This window comes from Myotis davidii, unplaced genomic scaffold, assembly GCF_000327345.1.
Source record: "Myotis davidii unplaced genomic scaffold, ASM32734v1 scaffold148, whole genome shotgun sequence".
Classification (NCBI taxonomy): Eukaryota; Metazoa; Chordata; class Mammalia; order Chiroptera; family Vespertilionidae; genus Myotis; species Myotis davidii.
Window position 1 is genome coordinate 3,114,556 of NW_006299479.1, and position 25,303 is coordinate 3,139,858.

General features: G+C 52.9%; 1 protein-coding gene across 1 annotated transcript in view; it reads right to left on the reverse strand.

Annotated features, from left to right (window-relative positions):
* Positions 1-24,730, reverse strand: part of DCPS (decapping enzyme, scavenger) — a 35,971-nt gene extending 11,241 nt beyond the window's left edge. The window contains exons 1-4 of the mRNA XM_015571330.1: positions 24,718-24,730; positions 23,589-23,851; positions 20,813-20,981; positions 2,336-2,481 (exon numbers count right to left, since the gene is read on the reverse strand). Coding sequence (XP_015426816.1) covers positions 2,336-2,481; positions 20,813-20,981; positions 23,589-23,851; positions 24,718-24,730 — 591 coding nt within the window. The remainder of the gene's footprint in view (positions 1-2,335; positions 2,482-20,812; positions 20,982-23,588; positions 23,852-24,717) is intronic.
* Between the last annotated feature and the right edge of the window lie 573 nt (positions 24,731-25,303).

Consider the following 25,303-nt stretch of genomic DNA (forward strand, 5'->3'; position numbering starts at 1 on the left):
GAGTGCCTCCCCCAGCCCCTGCTGGCCTTCTTGTGTTGTCCCCTAGGACCCAGCTGGAGGGTCCCTCTGTGAAGCCCCCACTGTCTGAGCTGATCACTCCCCCTGTGTCACCACTGCACCTCACATATAAACCACCAAAGTGCTGGTCATCATATTGTCAGACCACATGTCCCTCTTCCCATCAGACTACAGGGGCCTTGTAGTGTCCACCTTGGTGACCCTCCCGAGCCAAGCACAGGGCCTGGCACAGGGCAGATGCTCAAGAAACACGATGACTGTCGCCAGTTAAGCTTAGTGCTGGTGAACTCCCTAGAAACAGCCAAGAAACGATACACAAGTGCTCGTTCAAACAAAGTCGGTAGAGCAGTGGAATTTTGTTGTATTATTCTCTAAAAGGATCTGAATAATGGTGCATAAGGTACATATGACTCACACGACTATATTAAGGATTTCCTCTCTTGAATCCCAGGGGTGAGCAACCAGCACATAGAACATATATCCCAGGAGATCCCTCTAGGATCCTGACAGCAGAAGCTACCCAGGAAGATAAAGCATCTCTTTTCCACTCAGAAGGCAGAGTAAGTGCTGGGACTTAAAATTAAAACGTCAAGCCAGCGTGAGCCCGAGGAACCTGGTGCAAACACGGCTCAGGGAACCGTGGCTGACAGCCAGGCTGGGCGAGGGCTGTGGGCACACAGGGCCTCCTGCCCCGCCTGCTGGCCCTCCTCTCCGTCCTCCTCCTGCGTACATCCCCCTGCACTGCCCCTACGGCCAGGACACCACGTCGCTGGCCCTGGGAGAAAGGGCTGTGAGTTCCCCATTTGGAACACCCTCCAGCTCTGTAACCTGAACCTGGGCGAGTGGGTGAGACGTGCTCAGAGAGAACAAGGGTGAGTGATGAAGACATGGAGACAGGCAGTGAGTGAGCAGGAAAACAACTCATCCGTCATACTTAACGCAGAGCATTCACTCGGGGCCAATTCCAGGCGGACGTGCCAGTTGGCGTTGGGTCCACGCCAAGGAGAAATCGGGATCTCTCAGCTAAATGGCCTTGAATCTGGTCCAGTCGCCTAAGACACTCAGAAAACGCCGCCAGCCCCAGGGCGAAAGGCCTGCGCGAAGCGCCCAAGGACAGCGGGTCTTGGCCTCTGCGGAATGAACGCGAGGGAGAACTGGCCACGGGGAAGTTCTTTACTCTGAGATTCGGCTTTTGGAGGGTGGTTTGCTCAAAACCAGGAATAAAAGTCTGGACTGGGGTGGGCCCAAGGAGGCATCGGTCTTTGCCCGTTCACGGATACCTGGCGAGGGCGCAGCCAGTCAAACTGCATCAGGGCTGCTGCAGAGGAGGCACAGATTCTCCAATGGACTAGGCTGGGACCCCCAGGGGGCCTGCGGGGCATGCCGGCACCAGGCTCAATTCCCCTATCAATGACTATCCTCCGGAAAACAGTGGCCACTTCACTGTAGGACTTTTTATGCCACTTTTTTTTTTTCCAAGACTTTATTTATTTGGGGGAAAATATATTTTTATTGATTTTAGAGAGGAAGGGAAAGGGAGAGAGAGAAACATCAATAATGAGAGAGAATCATCGACCACCTGCCTCCTCAATGCCCCCTACTTGGGATCGAGCCAGAAACCCGGGCATGTGCCCAGACCGGGAATCGAACCCTGACCTCCTGGTTCCTAGGTCAGTGCTCAACCACTGAGCCACACCGGCCGGACCCAATTGCCTGACTTCCCATCTCACCTTTCTGTGTGGAGTGCCGGTACTTACGTCCTCTGAAGGGGCTCCCTCGGACGAAAGTGGGGTCTCATTCACTACCGTGGGCGTCTCCAAAGCTTCCCCAGTCGCCGTGGCCTCTGAATTCGCCCACGGCCCCTCCGCACAAGGTGCAGCATTCGCACACGGCACCTCAACGCGAGGGAGAGAATCCTGCATGCAGAAAAATAGACACAATGATCAGGGCCCCCTCACGACCTTTCAACCCTCAGACTGACCTCAGAGCCCTAAGATCTATCCCGTTCTCTGTGTGGGCACGGCTCCCCAACTCGACTATCGGTATTTATTCAAAACTAGAGGCCCGGTGCACGAATTCCTGCATGGGTGGGGTCTCTAGGCCTGGCCGATCAGGACCTGCCAGTGAGGGGGAGAGATGGGGGAGGTCATTTACATCCCTGCGTGCTGTCTCCTGCAGCTCAGGGAGGTAGGGAGCCCACAGCCTGTGCTGTGGACCAGTGTTGGCTCCTGGCAAGACCTCGGCAAATGCCTGAGAAAGATGCACTAGCCCCTGGGACAGCACTCCATGTCTGACCCCCTGGGCCAGTCCAAGTCACCTGGATGCTGAGGCTCTGGGACTCCAGGTGGGGTAAGGTGACGTTCTTGTAATCACCTCCTGTCTCTCGAACCAGGTGGAGGTCCTGGCGCAGGTACTTCTGCAGGTGCTTCTCGGTGGCTGGGTAAACCACGGTTGTCTTTACATCTGCAATGACACAACACGGCCCGGACTGCACAGTCAGGCCCACTCTGCACAGCTGTGCCACACCCTGGTCCCCACCACAGCAAGGAGACGACTTCTGCTGCCTCTGAGGCTCTCGTCACCTGGGATCCACTCCCACAGGGGCCTTGTGCCACTAAATTCATAAGCTGGGCTACACTTAGAATCTGGGAAACTCATCACCTACTCCTCAGCCTTCCCCTCTGCTCACATACCAATTCCTAAGTATGTGGGTTTCTGGACCCGAAGCTGAAAATCTGATTTAAAGCCAAGCAGTCCTCTTAATACCCAGCAGTCCGGGACAGCACAGTGATCAAAGGCACGGGCCCAGAAGCTGACTGAATCCAAGTCCTGGCTGTCCTGCTCCTTCCTTGGGACCCGGATGCCAGTCCGGTTACTTAACCTCTCCCATGCCCCTACGTCCCCATCTGCCACCTGAGAACAGTAGCTCCTATGTCCTAGGATTGGGCTGATTAAGCAAGTTAACACCAGTGAAGCACTTAGAACAATGTCTGACACACAGTCAATATTTACTCTGGCTACTTTATTTTCTTTTTTTATAGAGGGGTGGGAGAGGGACAGAGGGAGGAAGAAAGAGAGAGAGAGAGAGAGAGAGAGAGAGAGAGAGAGAGAGAGAGAGATGAGAGAGAGTTACAGTGAATGGCTACCTCCCATATGTGCCCTGACTGGGAATAAAACCCTCGACCTTCCAGTGCACAGGGAGACCTCCCACAGCGGAGCCCCGCCGGCCAGGGCATGCTGGCTGTCTTTAATCCTGGTTTCTCGACCTGGATGCCACCACCATTCTGGCCTCTCTGATTCTCTGCTGTGGCTCTCTGTGCACGGCAGGGTGGTTAGCTAGTCAAACGAAAACTCTCTCCACTGTGACGACCAAACATGTCTCCAGGCGTTGCCAAATGTCCCCAGATAGAACTGCCCCAGTTGAGAACCACGGTTTCCCCCGGAAGCAAGGATGTCGTTTTCCTGAACAGACTCTAGCCTAGTGTCCTGCTCCAGGATCACCTGGTTTGGGTGAAGTCCCTTTATCTCTAATAATGTCTGCTACAACTGTTGTCACTACTCTAACATTTACACAGGGGTGGGCAAACGTAGGTGTATAGAGGATTCTTATATTATTTATGAATTATTGTTACTTATTTGTATTATTTGTCTTTTTCCATACAGACAGCTGTAAACCTACCTTCACCCGCCCCTGTATATGGCGCTTCAACAAAAATGCTAGGGGCAGGAAAGGACAACGGGGTTTAACTTCCGTGGCTGTTTCTCAAAAGGCCTGCGGGCTCCCTGACCCTTACTCTAGGTTCAGAGGTGCCCGTCCAAGGACACGGAGCAGAGGAGCCCTGCAGGGCACTGAACACTCCAGCAAACTCTCACTCGCCTGCACACCTAGCACCCAGCTTCCACTCGCACTTGGTCCGAGGATGGTGATGATTTTGACCCCCATCTCACAGGGGAGTGGAAGCGCTGATGGGATCCCAGACGAACCCCCCCGTCACACGGGGAGGTGTGGCAGAGAAAGCTGGAACCTGGCCTTCCCTCCCTACAGTAGGGCTGTAGCCTATACGGTCTGAAACCTGCTGAAAGCCTACTACTGTCTTCCAACAGCCCAGGGGGGTGTCCGCAGCGCTACACCAAGCACATGACCTCTGGTGAGGATCAAAGGGCCCTACTGCGTCAGCTCGACACTGGAGAAGGCAGGCACAGACACACGGGATCCGAGCGGGCTCGTGGCTCTCCGCTTACTGGCCATGCCACTGGCTGGGTGTGTTACTTAACCTCCCAGTCTCCGTTTCCTCACCTGTTAAAGCTGCTCATAAAACCTGCCCCACAGCGTTGCTCACACTAAGCAGCATGTGCCATCTGGACCGCTGGGATGCTCAGTGAATACCAGTCTGCATCCTGGGAATTTGCACTGGACCCTGGAGGGAGGCGGCAGCAAAGGCTGTTCAGTGCCTCTCACTCCCACCGCTCTACCAGCCCAGGGTCATAGCCAGAGGTCAACACGCCAGGAGCTAAGGAGGCAGGGACTGCCTGAAATAGGTGGGAGGGCACCGCGGGCTCTGGCAGTGGGCTCTGGGAGAAAACAGATTCCAGCAGCAATTGGCCTGGGTTCAAATCCTGACTGCACTTGGTAGCTGAGTAACCTTGGGCTGTTGTGAGACCCAATGAGCAGGAGATGGGAGCATTCAGAGAGAGCCCCTCCCCCAACAGGAAAAGGCCCCAGTGCCAGCCCTCTCTCTTGGGTTCGTAGTTATTCCAGTTTCCTGGGCTGGGCCTGGGGAGGAAAACCACGAGGCATGGTGCTCCCTCTGCGTGGGGGAGGTGGACGGAGACAAAGGCAGAACTGATGCTGGAGAACAGCCTAGCCTCTTGGCAATGGACACGCAGCCTGCGCTCACAATCTGGGGCTCCCTGGCTGCTCCAGATCAGAAAGTGCTGGGGCCCCCGAGCATGCCCCTGTCTGCCAAGGCTTGTCAAAGACCGCCCCGCCACCCAGGGTGCTGGGGAAACAGACACCTCAGGGGCCAGCCCCCGCTAGCCTCCTATTGTCCCTCCTTCCCTGGATGCAGGAACTCCTGCCGGGATGCAGAAACCCACCGTGTATCGAGGCCCTCGGAGCCAGCCAGTCACGGGGGGCCGGCCTCACACAGACCACCAGAAGCCTGGCCCACATGCTGGCCAACAGCTCAGGGAGGCGCCCACAGTGGTATGCCAAGCACACGGGGGGCTGGGGCTGGCTGAGTGCGTGTCCTCCTGAGGGCCTGACCCCCTCAGACCTGGACTGTCTACTGGCTCCCTATCATGGTCAACACGGCCCTCCATCACTGTGCCAGGACCTCTCCCAAACTCATGTAGCCCCGTCCCTGATCTCTGCTCCAGCCAAACCGATCTCCTTCCACTTCCACTAAACCACATCAAGTGTGTGCGCATTTCTAGGCCTCATCACCGGGGTCTCTGCCCAGGGGTCAGAGGGCTTGCACAGCCCTGGCTAGAGCAGCACCCTTAGCTCATCACTGTCTCCCGCACTCATCACCACCTGATAAGAGAGGCAGACTGTCTGACTGCCCATTAGAATGTACCTTCCAGGAGACAAAAATTTCATTTTGTTTAACTTTCCATTTTTTATCATTTTATCCCCAGCACCTGGGATAGCACTGGCCCACAGTAAGCACTCAATAAATACTTACTGACCAAGTGAATAAATAAAACTGGCCTTTCAGCCTTTAAACCCAGGAAGAGGATTTTTGTCCCAAATGGAATAAAACCTCTGATAAGAATCAATGTCAGTTTTCCAATGGCGAACTCTGCTGTTTACCCAAATGCCAATCAAGGTGTTGACTGCAACTGAACTTCCCAAGGAGTCTGGCAAGACCCCCACCGGAAGCCCGGGCCCTCATGTGCTGGATCAATAAATGCCCAATAAATGTCAAACCACTGGGTGGGAATAAATACACTGAGAGCAGGATACCCATGCGCAGCCTCGAAATATCTCCCCACGGATTACCCACTAATTACAAAGGGAAAATACCAAGTGATCAAAGGTAACAGCGCTCCTAAGGGAAAACTGACACCTCGCGCCTCGTGAGGGATGTGCCGGGCTGTTCTGCCAAGAACAGTCTGAATCCAATCGTGAGGAAATATCAGCAAACCCAGATCCAGGGACATTCCACAGACAAGCAGCTTACAACTCTTCCTAAGTGTCAGTTAGGAAAGGCAGCCAGGCTGGCGTGGCTCAGTGGTTGAGCGTTGACCTACGAACCAGGAGGTCACAGTTCCATTCGTGGTCTGGGCCCATGCCCGGGTTGCGGGCTCAATCCCCAGTGTGTGGCCAATCAATGATTCTCATCACTAAAGTGTCTCTCTCTCCCTCTCTCTGAAATTAAAAAGAAAAAAAAGGCTGATGAGCTGATGGACATAGATGAGTTCACCTGGAGCTTATTTTAGGACTAGAGGCCCAGTGCACAAATTCGTGCGCGGGTGGGGTCCCTCGGCCTGGCCGGCAATTGGGGCTGATGGGGGGATGGGGAGGGCACGGGAGGTTGGCCAGCCTGCCACTGGTGGGAGAGACCCCAGCTCCTGCATTGAGCATCTGCCCCCTAGTGGTCAGTGAGTGTAATAGCAACCAGTCGACCAGTCACTTGGTTGCTTAGGTGACAGAACCTCCAGGAATTTGAATCCTTCCTCTTGGGCTGGTCAGGTTCAGCACAGGCCACTCTTCCAGTTCCACAGACAGAGGCATAAAGGATTGGCTGACAGCTCTGTACGTGGAGGAGGAGGGTATAGGGTCATCTCAACCTTCAATATCTAATTTTTAAAATTGATTTTAGAAAGAGAGAGGAAGGGGAGAAGAGAGAGGTAGAGAGGTGAGAGGGTGTATGAAGGGGGAGGCATCAAGTTGTTGTTTCACTTATTTATCCATTCACTGGTTGATACGTCTATGTGCCCTGACCAGAGATTGAACCTGTAACCCTGGTGTATCAGGATGATGCTCTAATTAACTGGGCTTCCCGGCCAGGACCTTGAGCAGCATTTGTTATATTTTCTAAAACAAATATACTAAGAACAGAAAAATAAGCCCAAGGTCACAGCGGTAGGGCTGAGATTTGAACCCAAGCAGACTGGCTCCTCTATCCAACATCGCTTTCCCGATGCCACAGGGCCACCCTCCTTCAGGCCCTTTCCTGAGACACCACCCCGCAGCCGTGTTCTCCAAGCAGCAGCCTCTCAGACAGGAGAGACACAATGAGTCCCAACCCCTCGAGACACGTACACCGGTCGGCAAAACCAAAGGCGTAATGAGGTGCCAGAGGGACTGGGGCTGCACTCTGGGAGGTCTGGGAGCACGAGAGCCAGCGGCCAGCAGCAGCAGCGATGCCCAGTGCTCGCTGCCAGCCTCCTGGGAAGTGCAGCGAAGCAGAGGCCGCTCCCTCATCTCTGGAGGGCTGTCTGAGGAGCGGTGTCACGGGGGCACGGCTGCCAGACAATGGGCTGGAACAGGCTCTAGTGGGCACACAGAGGGACTAAAGACAGCCCTGCTCACCACAGGGAACAATGCTGTTGCAACTTGTGTGTGGTACCCGCCCTCCTGCATATGACAGTGCTGGATGGTGAGAAAGAAGGCCTGGGGAGGGGGCGTCGCCTCCAGAAGAGGGCCTGGTGGTGGTGTGGCAGCCTCTGCGGGGATTGGGGTGCAGCTCTTCATCCACAGGGATGTCTGGGCAGTGGGAATGGTCACATAATGCATCTCCGATAACAAGGGGCCTGCACACACAGGCTCCTTTCTCTGCAGAGCTGAGCAGATTGGCATGCTCCAGCTAAGACAACTCTGGCCTGCCATCGAGGGTCTCCCCCAAAGGCCTTCTCCAGTGGAAAACCTGCCCCTCCCCACCACCCGAACACCGAAGCACAACTGCTTTCCGAGGAGGGGGGCAGGGCTGTGCAGAGAAAAGAGCAGCTGCCTCCCGCGCTCGCTGCCAAAGCCGGCTTAGCCCAATCCCCAGGAAAACGCTGCTGCACATGAAACATGAAAATGCAAACCACAGACAGTCTGCTCTCCTTCCCATACACATGTTCCAACACGACTGCTTTCCAGCGCTCGCTGATGGCTTCCACACGATGAGGTCATTTCCATGGCGCTGTCTGTGGCTTTGCTCTCCCTTCACCATCGTGAGCCAGTTTCAACTTATTTGACCCAGATGTGCAGGCCCAGGAAAGCAGGGCAGAGGCAACAGCAAAGCCCGATCCGAGTGTGGAGCCCACCCGCACCCCCTCCACCGAGCCAAGCAGAGCAGAGCCCCCAGGTGACAGGCTGGATGACTCAGACCCGCAAGGCACGCCATCCCAGACCTGCAGCAGGGCCGGCGGGGAGGCCGCTGGAGGGTCTCAGCGCTGCCTTCCCCTCCTCCTCCTGGGGCTCCCCCCTCGCTAGGCCACCCGCTCCTCGCCCTGACCTCTGTGACCAGGGAGGACAAGCCAGAGGCTGGAGAGGAGACCGTGCTCCAGTCGAAGGCCAGGGCGGAGTATTCCTGGTCCCCCACTGCAGGGACGCTGGGAGGACTCAAGGCCTGAGAACAGGGTGTGATCGGATTCTACTGGAAGCTTCCACCTCTCCACAGCAAACCTCAAACCGCTAATTACCTGTCTCCAGGAAAGCAGAGATGCTCTCAGAGGCAGGAGGCAGATGCTGATTTCAGCAAGACCTGGGTCTGAAGGCTCCTTTCCCCGCCCCAGCACTGAGGCCCAGCAGTGGGAGGAGGGTAGGACAGGCCTGACGGCCTGCTAGCGTATGTGATAACTGCACGCAGCCCCAGAGCTGGCTGGGGTGAGGGTGGTCCTTTAGGAAGAGGAAACGCTGTGGGGGGGCAGGCTGTGGGCTTAGGGCTCCCCAAGTTCATTTCAACAGAAGGATCCAGGCTCTCTAAGGAGATAAGGGAGCTGCCGACCGACAATCCTGGCCTTCGAGCTGCCGGAAGAAATGGTTCTGCGCTCAGCTGACCAGGCTGCAGAGCTACCAGGCTGAACACTCAGGAATTCCAAAATGTGGTCTCTCTCAACTTCCCGTCTAAAGGGGCTGCCTTTAATCCACCCTGAGGAGCACAGCACCCGGTCATGTGCTCTTCAATGGAACCGCCACACTGCATATGGTGGGAAGGGGAGAAGGCCAAGGGGCAGGACACACCCCCACCGAGGAGCCCAGGACTACGGGAATCCTGGTTGGCGCTCACTAGGAAGCACAGGCCAGGAGTGACAGCAAGACCAGCTGCCACAGCCCGGCCAGCAGAGAAACGGATCCAGCTCTCCTGCGGGTAGTCCGCCTCTGCCCACTGGTCCCAGGCAGGCCGACTTTTCCGCTGACTCGAGCCTTAAGACTGCCACAGAGTCTTGGGACCTTGCCCCATCTGAGAGAGAGAAGGGCGAGGGGGGTGGGGGCAGAGAGGGAGGGAGAAAGTAAGGTTTGTAATGGAGGCACAACGCAGCAACTCGGGATTTATTCACTTCTAAATACGCTCTGAACGCAATGGCTTCTCCTGGCCTCATGGAGTCCAACAGGAGAAGTGAACAGAGGTCTCTGCTCTCGGGGCACGGAGGAGGCGGCACGGAGGAGGCAGCACTCAGGGCTCTGAGCCGAGGCAGCAGGGAAAGGAGAGGGGGCGCCAGCCAGCCAGCCAGCCAAAGGCAGAGCCCAGCTGAGTGAAGAGCCCAGCTGAGGGGCAAATTGACCAGCACTTGTGGGACTTCTGCGTGGTCTTGTCCCACTGCCCTTCCACGTCCAGAGGGAGCCCTGGCACGGGCATCAGGGCTCTGAAGCACCAGGGAGAAAAGCCGACAGAAACCTGCCACTTATGGCCATCCACTAATGAAACCGTAGCAGTAAGGAAAGACTCCTGGGGGCTGTCCCCTTTCCCGGCCCATTGCCAAAGCACAGCTCATGCTCAATGTCTGCTCGACAGCTTTGTCTACACTGTGGCCCTCCCAGGCACAACCCTTCCACCTCCCACCCCGCCGTCACCAAGTCCCGCCCATCACAGGAGGCCACCACGTCTCCAGGTGTGGGGCAGCCACCTGCACACACACCAACCCGCCAGCCTGTGTGCACCCCAGGAGGGCCAAGTGCTCTTCATTAGCGTATTGCAGGTGTGTCTCCGGTGGGAGGGAGGCGGAAATCACCAGGCTCTGGGGTCCACGTGTCTTGGGGGTATGTAGTACTTGACGATAAACTGACAGGCCCTGAGCAATGAGGATCATTCAGGCTGTGAAGGAAGGAAGCAGCCAGGGGCCCTAATCCAGGCTAATCGTTTGATCTGCTTCTTTGTTTGTTTTCTGAGGTTAACATTCTAAAAAATATCTATCTATCCACGTGTCACATGAATATATTCTCAAATAATTCTAATCATTGACATAAAGACAGATTATAGTTGGATGTTCGTTATTCTAGTCTTTAATGAGTTTCCATAAATATAACCACCCTATCTAATACAGAGGTAATATGCAAATTGACCATCACTCCAACACATAAGATGGCCATCCCATGTGGACACAAGATGGTTGGCAGGGGAGGGCAGTTGGGGGCAACCAGGCCTGCAGGAGAGGGCAGCTAGGGGTGACCAGGCCGGCAGGAGAGGGCAGTTGGGGGAGACCAGGCCAGCAGGGGAGGGCAGTTAGGGGCAATCAGGCCGGCAGGGGAGCAGTTAGGCATCAATCAGGCTAGCAGGAGAGCAGTTAGGGGGTGATCAGGCTGGCAGGCAGAAGCGGTTAGGGGCAATCAGGCAGGCAGGCGAGCGGTTGGGTGCCAGCAGTCCTAGACTGTGAGAGGGCCCAATCCCAGTGGGATCGGACCTAAATGGGCAGTTGGACATCCCTCAAGGGGTCCCAGATTGGAGAGGGTGCAGGCCGGGCTGAGGAACACACACACTGCCCCACCCCCTGCACGAATTTCATGCACCGGGCCTCTAGTAGCTTTATAAAAGTCTTTTTTTCTTTTTAGGCACAAGTGGGATAATCCTTTGTGGGTTATCTGCATAGTAGCCCACACTATGCACTCACTGTGCCTTGTTAACTGGCCCCCCAACCCCTGCTGTCAACAGGGGTCGCTGACGTTTGAATTTTTTTCTGTGCCCCACCCCCTGCACGAATTTCGTGCAGTGGGCCTCTAGTAGCTTTATAAAAGTCTTTTTTTCTTTTTAGGCACAAGTGGGATAATCCTTTATGGGTTATCTGCATAGTAGCCCACACTATGCACTCACTGTGCCTTGTTAACTGGCCCCCCAACCCCTGCTGTCAACAGGGGTCGCTGACGTTTGAATTTTTTTCTGTCACAAATGATGCTGCAATGAATACTCTTGCACCTCTTTGCACATGTGTGTGAGCGGTCGTCTCGGTCAGATACCCGAGAGCAGACATGCTAGGTCAAAGGGAGACAAGGTTTACAATCTCACGGACCTGGCCACATCCAGTGCACACCCCACCCGCTGTGCATGAGCACCTGGGAGAAACAGGGTCTGTCTGTCTCAGCACCAGCACTAGCTCTGTCTGGGGGTGGCCTCAAGGGGGTCACTTCTCTATGGTCTAAGCTGCCTACACCTACAGAGACCCCACCCAGCACATCTAGACATTAATGGAAGGCCACCAACTCCAACTTCATGGTGGCCCTCAGACCATTTAAAAACCCACTGCAACAGCAGTAAGGAAACACAAAAGGGAACAAACGTGCAAGAATGACGGGAATGAGTGGGAGGCTGCAGAGAACGAGGTTGCGACTAGCTTCCCAAAGTTAGGAAGCGGAAGGCAGTACGTGATCGAAGACAACGCTGGAGGAACGAAGCACTAAGTGCAAATGAGAGAGCACCCACCAGACATTCGGGGAAAACCAGCAGCCAGAAAAAGAATGACCAGAATAAACACGAAAACCAGAGCCCAGAGGAAATGAGATCACGGAGGGTCAGGAGATAACTTTTAAAACCGTTCTAATTAGTGTGTCAGAGCAAGGAAACCCAATCTGGCCTCTGCAAAGCAAGAGCAAGAGGCTATGAAAATCCTATCATCAGAGACCCAGAGGGAAGAAAATTAAAAATACAACTGCCAAATTACAGCCTTCACGACAAGGTCTGCAAGACAAAGTTAAGGCGCTCTACCCACCACAGACAGAAAAGGCAGAGATGGAAACAGTGAGAACAGCAGGCACACACTAGGAAGTCTGACAACTAATAGGATTTCCAGTCGGAGAAAATAAAGTGAAGCATCAAAGAAATAATAGAAAAAATGTACAGAGCAGAAGAGCAACGTAAGACTTTAAATCAAAAGGGTCCAAAAGTACTCAGCACAACGAAAAAATCCAACCGGGCACCTTACACGATTTCAGCACACGAAGGATGAAGAGAAGATACTATCAGCTTCTAGAAAAGGAAACTAATAAAGCAATAAAAAAAACCCAAAACCAAAACCAAGTTAGCTATAAATAAATGAACATCAGCCCGGCTGGCAGGTCTCAACGGTTGAGCATCGACTCAGGAACCAAGAGGTCACGGGTTCGATTCCCAGTCAGGGCACATGCCTGGGTCAAGGGCTCAATCCCCAGTTGGGATGTGTGCAGGAGGCAGCCGATCGATGCTGTTCCTCTCTCATCGATGTTTCCGTCTCTCTGTAAAACTCAATAAAAACATTTGGGGGGAAAAAAAGAGAGAGAGCGAGAATCACATTGGCATCAGATATGTTATTAGCAACAACGAATGCCTGGAGTTAGATCAATTCCTTCAATGTTGAGAAGGAAAATAAAATGTAAATTTTGTATTCAGTCAAACCATCCATCAAAAGTGAGGGTAAAAAAAAGGATTTAAAGTTCACCTCCCCCTTTTCCTTCTGAAGAAATGCTTACAAGTGCACTTCAGCTAAACAGGAGAAGAGAGCAGGAAAGGAAGGCACGGACTCCAGAACGCAGTGGATGGCACCTGGGGAGCGGTGAAGGGAGTCCGGGTAGAGAGATGCCTGGACCAGCTGCCAGGCTGGGGCGCAGGAGGCAGCGTCTGCACACGTCTCGGGAAGGAAGCAGCCACCGTGTAATGAATTACCCAACTAAGTGTCTGGACAACTTCACAAACACAGGAAAAGTAGTTATTCTTTTAACCACAACAACTAAAAACTGTGAAAAAGTGGGTGAAGTCCTGGTTCACGAATGAAAAACTGAGAAGCAGCATGACCAGGAGGAACCGTTGGAATGTAAGGAAAGCAAACCCACTTGCCCTCGACGTCAGCCTTCTCCTCCACGTGGCCCAGGACTGATTACACGCTGGGCAGGTACACGGCACTGAGATCCTCGCCTCGGCCCGAGGCAGCAGCACACCCTACCGTGGTCACAACAACAAGAGCACTGCTTAATGGTGTCAACTCAGGGTCAACCGGCAGGCACAGCACACAGCACTTCGCAGTTATGCAACAGAACAGGCCCTGGCAGTGTGAAGTACAAGTGCAGCCACAGGTAAGTTGGGAAACAGCAAAGGACGAGGAGGTGGTGGGAAGAAAAGGCTGGAGGCCCTGAGATTCTCACCTGGCAAGTGATAAAACTGTCGTAGGTCGCAGTAGACTTAGGACTCCAGAGGCAATTCTAAAAATAGTAACATAAACATCAAAAACTGGGAGGAGCAGGGAGGGAGGGTGAGGAAGGCACGGGCACACCTGGGAGATACTGCAGGTTCGGTTCCAGCCACCGCAATAAAGCGAGCATCACAATGAAGCGAGTCACAGGAACTTCCTGGTGTCCCAGTGCGTGCAATCTGTGTTTGCACTAACTGTAGTGTACTACGTGTGCAACAGCACTGTCTTAAAAACAGTGTACGTACTATAACTAAAAAATACTTTATTGCTAAAAACGCTAACCACCTGAGCCCTCAGCCAACTGTCATCTTTTTGCTGGTGGAGGGTCTTACCGTCAATGTGTAAAACAGGCAGTTATCTGCAAAGCACAATAAAATGAGGAATAAAGGAGCTGAACCTTTCCACTTCCACAGTGGGGACTTGATGTCAGTCTGATAAAGCAAGAAAGAGCTGCAGAGGCATATGGTTCAGCGTCTGGAGGAAACGACCAGAGCACTAGCCCAGGGATTTTAATAGCACCTGCTCCTGGAGAGCCGGCCCATGAGGCAGAGGGCTCCCGAGCCTGTCCCGCCCATATAGGCCTCTGGTGCTACTTGACGATTTGACCGTGTGATGGTGTGGCCTCTTGTTTTTAATCCGCATCCGAGGACATGATTAGAGAGAGGAAGAGTAGAGGGAGAGGGGGGCGGGGGCGAGACAGGCCGACAGACAGCCGACTGGGGATAGAACCTGAAATCCAGGTTTGTGCCCTGACTGGGAATCGAATTGGCAACCTTTCAGTGCACAGATTGGTGTGACTTTGATAAATGCTCCCGGGCACATAATTCAGTGGGTACAGATTCTGTGTTCGAGAAAGCTCCTCAGCAATTCTGATGAGAGGTTCTAGGTTAAGAAGCGCAGAGCCTCTAGGCTCCACTCAAACCTGAGCTACTCTCATCTCACAGGATCCAGATGCCCGGAGGCGGGCTAGCCAGCCACTGGATTCCTCGCTTTCCGCTCAGAGCAATGGACTTTCTGAGCAAGTCCATGACTGCCCTGGTGTCACGAACCGGCCACGTCTGGGGAGTGTCTCACGCTGGATGACAATGGTGCTCTTCCTCACTCGCTCGGCCGCTGACCTGCTTGGCAAGGCTTTCCCTGCCGGTCACAGCTCAGAGGACTCTTGTTCTTCGGCTCAGCTGCCATGGGAGGCCTGCCGAGGACACCCTCGAGATGGGGTGAGGCCTGTGCCAGTCTGTGCTGGAGTGGGGCCCGCAGAGCCTGGTACAGAGCCTGGGGCCCTCCCGCAGTTGTTGGAGGGCCTCCCACACTGCCCGTCGTGCCAGGGCTGGCACAGTCCTGGAGGACACTCGGCACAGCACCGCTCCCGTGGCCCTGGAGGGAAAAGGGCCAGGCCCCGCCTCCTGGGCCCCGGAGAAAAGGGGGTGTGCAGAAGAAACAGGTCTCCTAATGCCCAAAACCAAGAGCAAGGAGGCCTGCATCAACATTTTTACTCTCAACAACAGTGACTAGAAGCCAAACTTGAGAATGAGTAGAACCTACAATTTAGTGGGGAAATAATCTTAGTTCTCTAAGGACATGCCCATTTTCCCTGGGAATTACGTTGTACATATAAAACATGTGTATTCACATAGATACACACTTGCATATATGTATAGTGCCTGTGTATTTAAATATAAAATATGCCACAGTTTAAAGACCTAAAATAAAAAGTTAAACTACACACGTATGGTGCACACTGTCCAAGAAACAGAACATTACCAGGACTTCGATGTCCTTTCTGCCCCACCCCCACCAGAGATGATCATGTTGCTGAATCAGGTGTTAAGAAATCTTATCTTTTTTTGTCTTCCTAGTTTTCTTATGTACGCATGCGCCATAAGCGGTATATTGTTTAGATCTGCTTGCTTTTCAACTTTATCAGGAATCTCACTGTGTGTGTTCTGAGTCTTCCTTTTCTTGTAGTTCATTCATTTTCACTGCAACAGAGAAGCAGCCCAGTGTGGGAAAACAACTCAATTTCGTTATCTATTCTACTGTGAGTTGATATCCAGGTTGTTTCTAGTTTTGTTTTTAATCATGACCAAGGCTGCCAGGAAAACTCCTATGGGAACAGTTAGTCTTTAAAATCTCCTCCCAAACAAGTCTGCGCTCTAAACTCGGGTCCGGGTTTCACCTCTGCCAAGAGCACAGGAGGAAAGCCCTGCCTGTCGCCCAGGTCCTGGGAGTGCCCTGCAACCGAGAGAGGAGCGGTTCCCAGGCCTGCCCTGCCCCTGTCTGGCCCCGCTCACACAGATGCCTTCCGCTCCTCTGAACCCGAGACCCCACACCCTGCTCTCCATCGGGAAAACAATTGGCCTTTTTAGACGCAGCCTGGGTTTCTGAGTCACACCGCTCTCCCTAGTGTCTCCCCCTTCTTCCCAGGTAAGAGGGAACAAGGTCTCAGTGAAAGGGCTGCATTGATGGGCATGGGCCCGACAGCGTGAGAGCGGAAGCCGCAGGAGGTGAGCCAGGCTCTGCCCTGCCTGCTGGCCAGAAGCCGCACTCAGATACCAGCCGTCCGGCCCACCCGGTCCTCACATTTGCCATATGGCCACAGGGGGAAGAAAGGGCACCTGCCCATGGTCAGGGCTGGCATTCCATATGCTGCATATGTTGCTCCACTTAAAGCTCATAGAATTTTAAGGGCATAACAGTAATAGAAAATGACTAACACGTCCAATACACACCGCCTGCCAGCCGCTGTGCTAAGTGCCTGCTACGCCTTCTCCCGATGGGTCATAACTCATGACAGCGGTGATGAAATTCATTTAGAAGGCTACGACTAGAATTTTTTAAAAAGGGAAACACACAAGACCGGAATTAAGTGAGAAAACTAGAGAGCATCCCACAAAGTAAGGGTAGGGCTGTTTTTGCAAACCTGTGTATTTATTCACAGGTGCTGGGTGACGATGTAAAATGTATTTCTCACTGTGGGCAGAGGCCAAACCAAAAAAATTGTTCTTTCTTATTTTTGCCGTAATCATCCTGAGGTATGTTCAGTTGCTAAACAAGTTTCACAAGTACTTCCCCCAAACTCATCTGCACCCCACACCATGGATACCAGCTGCCCCTCCAGGCTCCCAACACTTTCTACTTCTCTTTCCTCCCCCAGAACACGGGCCATTCCCTCAGCCCAGGACAGTCTCCGCGCCCCCTCACCAGCTCTCTGCACAGCTGGCTCCTCCCCATCCTCCAGGTCTCAGCCTGGGAGTCAGCTCCGGAGAGGCTCCTGGACGTCCAGCCCACGCAGCCCTCTCCCGTTCAGGGCCACGGTGACCTGCTTCCTGGTTGGCCGTCTGCCTCACCACAGGGCTCCAGACAGCGATGCCACCTGATGGACTCCCAACGCACACGGCATCCAGCGCAGCACCAGGCGCTCGTCTGCTACACGAGCACAGAAACTTCCCAACTCCTCACCGTTAGTAAAGGGCAGAGCAGAATCCAGCCCAGCCATGTCTGCCCCGAGGCCTGTGGAGCCCCTGCAGACGCTGAAACCCCAACAGCATGCTGCCTCGGCTCCACTGCTGGTCAGTGTTAGCGCTGGGACAGGACCCCGCACGTCTGCCTCTCCTATGTCAATGGAGGGGGGAGTAGCCGCTCGTGGCCAGCTGAGGTTTGGAGGGGATAAAGGAGAAGACTGCAAAACCTCCAAGCTAAAGGAGAAATGCGCCAGGGACCAGAGAAACACCAGAAGAAACAAGGAGAGCGACCAGCTCCGAAAAGGGGGTGGGAGAGCTCCCCCAGACACCTGTTCTGGGAAGGTCTAGAGAAGCAGCTGGAGAAAGCAGGGAAATTCAAGGGGCAGCTGTGCAGGGGTTCAGAGGGCTGAGGCTGTGGAGGGCACTTTAAGGCCCCCCTGGCAGTGGGAAGAGCTGGTGACTCAGAATGAGATGGGAGAGGCAGGACTGAACGGCTCTGGCACCGGAGGCCAAAGGAGCCAAGGAGCCGGCTGCGGAATGCTTTGGCAATGCTGCCCCCTCGTGGCTGTGGAGTGCTTGGTCCTCAGGAAAGAACACAGCGGTCAGCTTGTGGCTTTATTCCTCAGCAGCCATGTACTGAGCACCCAACGCGGGTCTGGCTGCCCAGGACCGGAAACCGGTCTGACATGCCCCAACTCTCAACGACCGTGGTTCCCGACGGCCAGGCAATGACCAAGCCCTGTTGAGCTTACTTCCCTCTTTTCACAGCAAGAGTGTGAGGACAAAGACATGTCTCCTCATCTCTGAACTCCCGTGCCCAGCAGAGGGCCCAGCGCGTCAGCTACGACTCAGCAGGTGCGAAGTCTCTGACATGCAGAGCGCCTCGGAGCCTCACCTCCTGCCCGTCTGGTGCTCGGAGACTTCCCAATGGAGACGCCCAGGAGGCGTTCATTCCAGTGTGAGCCTGGGGTTCTTGGAAAGGTCAGGGGCAGAGAAGTAAACTTGGGCATCGCCCGCACACAGGTGATGATTAGAGGCCAGTGCCCGCACATTTTAACGTGCATGAGTCCCCTGGGAGTTTGCTCACATGCAGGTTCTGAGGTCTGCAGTGGGGACCGAGATTCCGTGTGCCTGACAGCTCCCAGGGGATACCGACACTGTGGTCCACAGATCACACTCTGAGCGGGAAAAATCTGAAGCAGGGGTTGACAAACTGGCCAGAAGGTCAAACCTGGCCCAGCTGAGAGCAGTATTTTCATTTTTAAAGGCGTTAAGAAAAAGAAAAAGGAGAGCCCTGGGTGGGTAGCTCAGCTGGGTTGAGCGTTGTCCTGATATGCCAATGTTTTGGGGTCAATGACCAGGCAGGGCACGTACAGGAAACAACTAACGAACGCATGGATAAATGGGATAAGTTGATGTTTCTCTTTCTCTCTCTAAAAATCAATTAAGAAAGGGAGTATGTGACAGAGACCATTTGTGGCTCATAAAGCTTAAAACACTTATTCTCTGGCCCGTCCACAGTTTGCCAAGAAGCTCATCCAGGGACAGGATGCATAGCTAAACAAGGAGAGAGAGAGGACAGCTCGGAACAAACTGTTATGACTTCGTCTGGGCAGGGAGAACAAAGTGGACCACACCGCATGCATGCGAGCACTGATGCTCAGAAGGCAGCGCTGGAAATGAGCTAACATCTGAGGCGGCCGGTGGGAGCGGGCCGTGCTGGGAAAAGGCAGAGACCCTGGGGCTCCGAATGCGGAAGAGGGCCTGTGGTGAACGGGTAACTGACTGTCCCTTTTCCTACTTAATTTAAGGGGAAAAAACGACAAAGATAGGGAGGGGCCATCATCACTTTGTGCAATACCAGAGAAGCACTGGAAAAATAAAATAAGAAAAAGCTGTGAATTCTACAGAGCTGCTCTGTGGAGACCTTCATATTGGCTGAGGGTTGGGGAGGGTAGATGCAGGGATGCAGGGAGGCCCAGGGAAGGGGTGACAGCAGAATAAACACCCCAGAACCCTGGGTGCTGTCTGGCGACAGTGCCTTCTGTCATGCTTCTGCCTCTCCGAGTTGAAGGATCTATTTGCTTAAAGGTCCATGCCCGAGAAAGTAAATATAGCTGTCCATTTCTGTCAAGTTGAGCCAATCAATCTGGCTTTCCCTCAATGGAGGACCAGGCTGTTTTGCTGGCAGTTGTGAAGCTTTGCTTGTGTCACATCAAGTATTCACATGTCTCTCCAAAGGCCAACAACAGCACCCTTTCGTGGGGTGCGGAAAAGACTAAATCTATCAGAGAGGCTGTGGCAGGATATCCGTAAAGCCAAACTGTTCTTAAATGCCAGAAGGCAAATAAAAAGGCAGATGGGTATGTGCTGCAAAGCAGATCCCAGCATTTCCTGGTCAAGAGGTACTTCAAGGTCAACGTCTCCCTCACACTTCCGACAAAGCGGCCTACTCAATCTAACCACAGAAAGAGGAAGTTCACCTCATACCTGGCTCTTGGCATGGAATATTCTTCTTTTTCCCTCTTTTCAATAAATTATACTTGTGTCCTGGCTGGTGTGCTCAGTGGTTGGAGCATCGTCCTGTGCACCGAAGGGTCTCAGGTTCAATTCCCATCAGGGCATGTACCCAGCTTGCGGGTCCAATCCCCAGTCAGGATGCATGTGGGAGGCAACCAATCGATAGTTCTCTCTCTCTCCCCCTCTCCCTTCCTCTCTCTAGAATCAATGAAAAGCATATCCTTGAGTGAAGATGAAAGAAAGTAAAAATAAAAATACTTGCAATCAAAAACAAATCTCTGGCCCTGGCCGGTGTGGCTCAGTTGGTTGAAGCGCTGTCCCCTACACCAAAAGGCGGCGGGTTCGATTCCCAGTCAGGACACATACCCAGGTCGCAGGTTCAATCCTGGGTCAGGGCTCCTATGAAAGGCAACTGCACATCAATGTTTCTCTCTCTAAAAAAAAGTAAACACAAACAAACAAACAAAACTCCCCCACAAATCTCTGTCTTTTAACCCTTGAATTCCTGTCCTGCTCAAGTCCACCCCCCTCAATCACACTCATCGTCTCCCCTACTAGAAAGTGAGTTCCTTTAGGGAAGTGACCCAGCACACTGCTCATTTCACCAAGTGTGGTGAGCAAGTCCTCAGCTACTGGGAGATCTCAGTGTTCCGGGTGCCTGTTGGCTGTGTGATGTTGGCCGAGTTGCTTAACCTTCCAAAACCTCAGTTCCCTCACCTGTAAAGTCCTGTCACCACAAGGCTATTCTGAGGATAAAATATGATGATAGATGAAGAGCACTTAGAGTGGTGGCTAGCTCAATGTGAGGATTGAGTAAGTGCTGACATTCATTATTATTCAGTTAGTAGATGAACCTGTTCTCTCCCATGAATCACACTTCCTCCTCAAAACAGACTCCACCAGAGCACAGTTTCTCAACCTCGACACGACTGCCATTTCTGGTTGTGGGGGCCCATCCTGTGTTTTCTAGGACATTAGGCAGCATCCCTGGCCCCTACCCTCCAGGCGCCAGCAGCAACCCCCTCCTCCCCAATTCTGACAACCAAACATTGTCATTCTGAGATTGTCAAATGTCTGCCGGGGGGGCCAAAACGCCCTCTTCCTTCCATTGAGAACTATTGCACTAGAATATGCAAATCAGTTATGGGGAGTAGCCACCCCTCCCTAATGTCCACCACCCTGCTCTCCCCACAGGCAGCCACCTCGGCCGGCCGCCACTTGCTCACCACTCAGCTGCCTCGGAGGAAACAGGTGATAGGTGCTGTAGATGTCATTGGAGAACTGCAACTGGAGCTCGGGGCTGCCTGTCAGGAGCTGGGCCACCTGTTCCACCTGGAATGGCGTCTTCTCCAGGATCACAATGGCGTCCTCTCCATCCCCAGAGGTCTCATTCACCTGTGGGGGGAGACACCCCATGAGGCCTGGAGAACAGACGCAGAACCCCCCGCCCCCGCTGCCCCCCCAGGGCCTCTGAATTCCCAACATTTGGGATTTCCTTTCCCTGCAGTTTCTCTCCCCGAATGTCTAGCCAATGGCACTGTTTCTCCTCCCAGGGGAGAAATCACTAACCTAAATCAGTGATGGAGAACCTTTTGAGCTCGCGTGTCAGCGTTTTGAAAAACCCTAACTTAACTCTGGTGCCGTGTCACATATAGAAATTTTTTGATCTTTGCAACCATAGTAAAACAAAGACTTATATTTCTGATATTTATTTTATATATTTAAATGCCATTTAACAAAGAAAAATCAACCAAAAAAAATGAGTCCGCGTGTCACTTCTGACACGCGTGTCATAGGTTCGCCATCACTGACCTAAATCCTTCCTTCTAAAACAGGGGTGGGGAGCGTCCCGCCCAGGAGGCCCACTAAATCATTCGGTCTGGCTCTGCCAAGGCTTAGGGGTGAGTTCCTTAAATGCCTGACCAAATATAGCAGGCTAGTTGTTGTTTTTTTAAACAGGTGACTTTTTAGGTTGGTAATTTTGTAAGCTGGTAGTGTAATCACAGAATATCACAATATTGAATACTTAATAAAATTGATTTCCAGACATAACTCATCTATATTTAGGGTGTTTGTGCATCAAAATGTATATAAACACACTTGTACATGTGTTTCATAATAAACCCAGGTCCCTGAACAGTCAGGACTGAAAAGGAAACTAGAATCCGGGCGTCCCAATTAACCCCTTGAAACCCAAACATTCTTAGGGTTGAACTCTTAAGCCAGTGATGGCAAACCTATGACATGCGTGTCATCCCAACTAACCCCTTGAAACGCAAACGTTCTCAGGGCTAAACTCTTAAGCCAGTGATGGGAACCTATGACACGCGTGTCAGAGCTGACACTCGGTTTTTTTAAACAGGCGACTTTTTAGGTTGGTAATTTTGTATGGCTGGCAAATGATGTTTATAAATATCCAAATGGCCCTGGGCAGAAAAAAAGGTTCCCCACCCCTGCTCTCAAAGATGGGAAGCTTCTGGGCTGTCTTCAATTTTAAGCTCACAGGGGCCTCTGTGAAATTCTCCCCATTTTACAGACGAAGACCCGGAGGTCTAGAGTGGTTTGCGATCGCCCCAGGTCCCTGAACAGTCAGGACTGAAAAGGAAACTAGAATCCGGGCATCCCAACTAACCCCTTGAAACGCAAACGTTCTCAGGGCTAAACTCTTAAGCCAGTGATGGGAACCTATGACACGCGTGTCAGAGCTGACACTCGAACTCATCTTTTTGGTTGATTTTTCTTTGTTAAATGGCATTTAAGTATATACAATAAACATCAAAAATATAATGCTTTGTTTTACTATGGTTGCAAATATCAAAAAATTTCTATATTTTCTTTGTTAAATGGCATTTAAATATATAAAATAAACGTCAAAAATATGTCTTTGTTTTACGATGGCTGCAAATATCAAAAAATTTCTCTATGTGACACGGCACCAGAGTTAAGTAAGGGTTTTTCAAAATGCTGACACGCCGAGCTCAAAAGGTTCGCCATCACTGTCTTAAGCGGTGCTGCAGGCTGAGAGAACCAGACAGAACCTGGTGAAAAACACAAGAGACGCACAGAGAGAAGCATGGATGCCCAGGACCAGGTCCCCCGTGATCCTCCCAAAGTGAGAGCTCCCGCTAGGAGTCCTGGGGAACCCCAGGACCTGCCCATGGCTGGCCTCCAGTCTCTCCCCAGTCCCTGCTGGGGAGCTGAGCACGTGTAGTCCCAGCCGGTGGTGGGAATGTGTCTCCCCCAAGCTCCTCTGCACCCCTGAAGATCAGGGCTGGGGACCTTCATCTCTACACCCCCAGGACCCAGCTCAGGGCTGGCCTGCCGGTGCATGGCAGGTGGCCCTGAAGTACCCATTTCATAACCTGCTCCTGTCGGGGCTGGAGTCCTGCACAGCAGAGCTCGGGTGTCTTATCAGAAGTGCCGGCCCCGGGGGCACGGAGGGAGCAGGGCGGCCCGACCACATTTGCTGGGTTCCCAGCACCTTTACGTGGATGGGCACATGATGAGTGACTTGGAGAATTTAACACGGGATGATTCACCCGCCAGACACCCTGCCAGTGCCAGCGGTTCCTTTTGCAAGGCCGGGGTTAGGAAAATCAGCCGCACGTGTTAAAGACCCCACCTCCACGGGTGACCGCGTCTTCTCCAGCCCCGACCCCAACCCTCCCCCCAAAGCATTGCAGACCTGGGTTTCCTCCTTCACCCCCCGAGTAATGCGATTGGTGCTTCTCGGCCGAGAGGCCCACGAGATCCGCCCCGCGGCGCGGTTCCTTTTGCAAGGCCGGGGTTAGGAAAATCAGCCGCACGTGTTAAAGACCCCACCTCCACGGGTGACCGCGTCTTCTCCAGCCCCGACCCCAACCCTCCCCCCAAAGCATTGCAGACCTGGGTTTCCTCCTTCACCCCCCGAGTAATGCGATTGGTGCTTCTCGGCCGAGAGGCCCACGAGATCCGCCCCGCGGCGGCGGTCCGGTCCCCCCCGCCCAGGGCCGCCGCCGCTACCTTGCCGTGCAGGAAGAGGATCTTGTCCCGCGCGGACTCCCGCAGCACTTTCTGCACTCTGAAGCCGGAGAAAGGGAGGTGGGCAGGGGCGGCGGTGCCATTCCCAACGCCGGCTATTCTGGCTTCCTTGTCCTCTGGGCCGGGGGCGTCAACCCCGGCGACCTTCCGGGGGACCAATTTCAGCCAAGGGACTGAGATGATGGGGCGCAGAGGGAAGAGGAGAGGAGGCAGCGAGCCCTTAGACGGGCCATAGCAGTGCTGCGCTGATTAGTTAACATGGAAGCAAGCCCTTCTAAAACCAATCAGTTGAGCCCTAGCTGGTTTGGCTCAGTGGACAGAGCATTGGCCTGTGGACTAAAGGGTCCCAGGTTCGACTTGATCTTAGAATACCGACGCTTTAACAAAAATTACACCAACTCTGAGTAGTTAACATGGAAGCAAGTCCTTCTAAAACCAATCAATTGAGCCCTGGCTGTTTTGGCTCAGCGGATAGAACATCCGCCTGGGGACTGAAGGGTCCCAGGTTCGATTCAGGTCAAGGGCACATGCCCGGGTTGTGGGCTCCACTGGGGGGCGTGCAGGAGGTGGCCTGTCAATGATTCTTTCTCATCATTGATGCTTCTCTCCTGGAGGGCGTGCAGGAGGCGGCCGATGGGTGGTTCTTCCTCATCATTGATGTTTCTCTCTCCCTTCCTCTCTGAAATCAATAAAAATATATATTAAAAATAAACAAATAAAACCAATCAGTTGAGCCGATCTTATTAATTGGTCCACATTTTTAAAAAATATGTTTTCACTGATTTCAGAGAGGGGGGGCGATAGAAATGTCAATGATGAGAGAGAATCACCGATGGGCTGCCTCCTGCACGCCCCACAACTGGGGCCTGAAACCCGTGCCCTGACTGGGAATCCAACCGTGACCTCCTGGTTCATAGTGGACACTCCACCTCAGAGCCATGCCGGCGGGGCAGTGTGTATGCATTTTTTTAGGACACCCTATATATCGAGTTGGATAAAAAGCTAATTGTTTCCTGAAGCAGAGCAGTTAGTAGGGGAAGCTTAGGATCTGAAGTCATCTTCAACCAGAAACATTTGCTGCTTGTTCACAGTTTCCTGGGTACACCCTCACCGTCTGGGGCCATTCAGTAGGAGGTTATAAACTGTATGCAACACTAGAACAAAATGCCCTGAGGGTCAGTGACAATAGCAAAACCTGCTTAAAATAACGACAAGGCCTGGATCTGAAAACGTCTAGGTGTGCACGCTCATTCTTCCTTTTCCTTCCTCCCCCTTTCTTGCTTCCTTTCTCTTTTCTTTGTCTTTCTGTCCCCTCCCTCCACCCATGTTTCTTTTCTTTTCTTCCTTTTTTTTCTCTTCTTGAACCTGGAAAGAGTTGCTATGTTTTAACAAAAGCTCTGAATTGAGAGCCATGAAGTCTGGCTCCAACACTGACTAGCTGTGCATCTTTGGGGAAGTCACTTACTCTCTCTGGGCCTCCATTTCTATTTGCCAGACACTGTCCATCCTGAATAAGACAGGAAAGAACTCTACTTTCATAGAATTCATATTCGAATAGAGATGAGGTAAACAAATACGATCATTTGAGGTAACGATGAATGTGTTATTTATAGAATAAACAGAGCAATGCGATAGACTCGGGTACAGGGAGGACTTTAGATAAGGTGGTCGGTCACAGGTGGCTGCCCTCTCAGGAG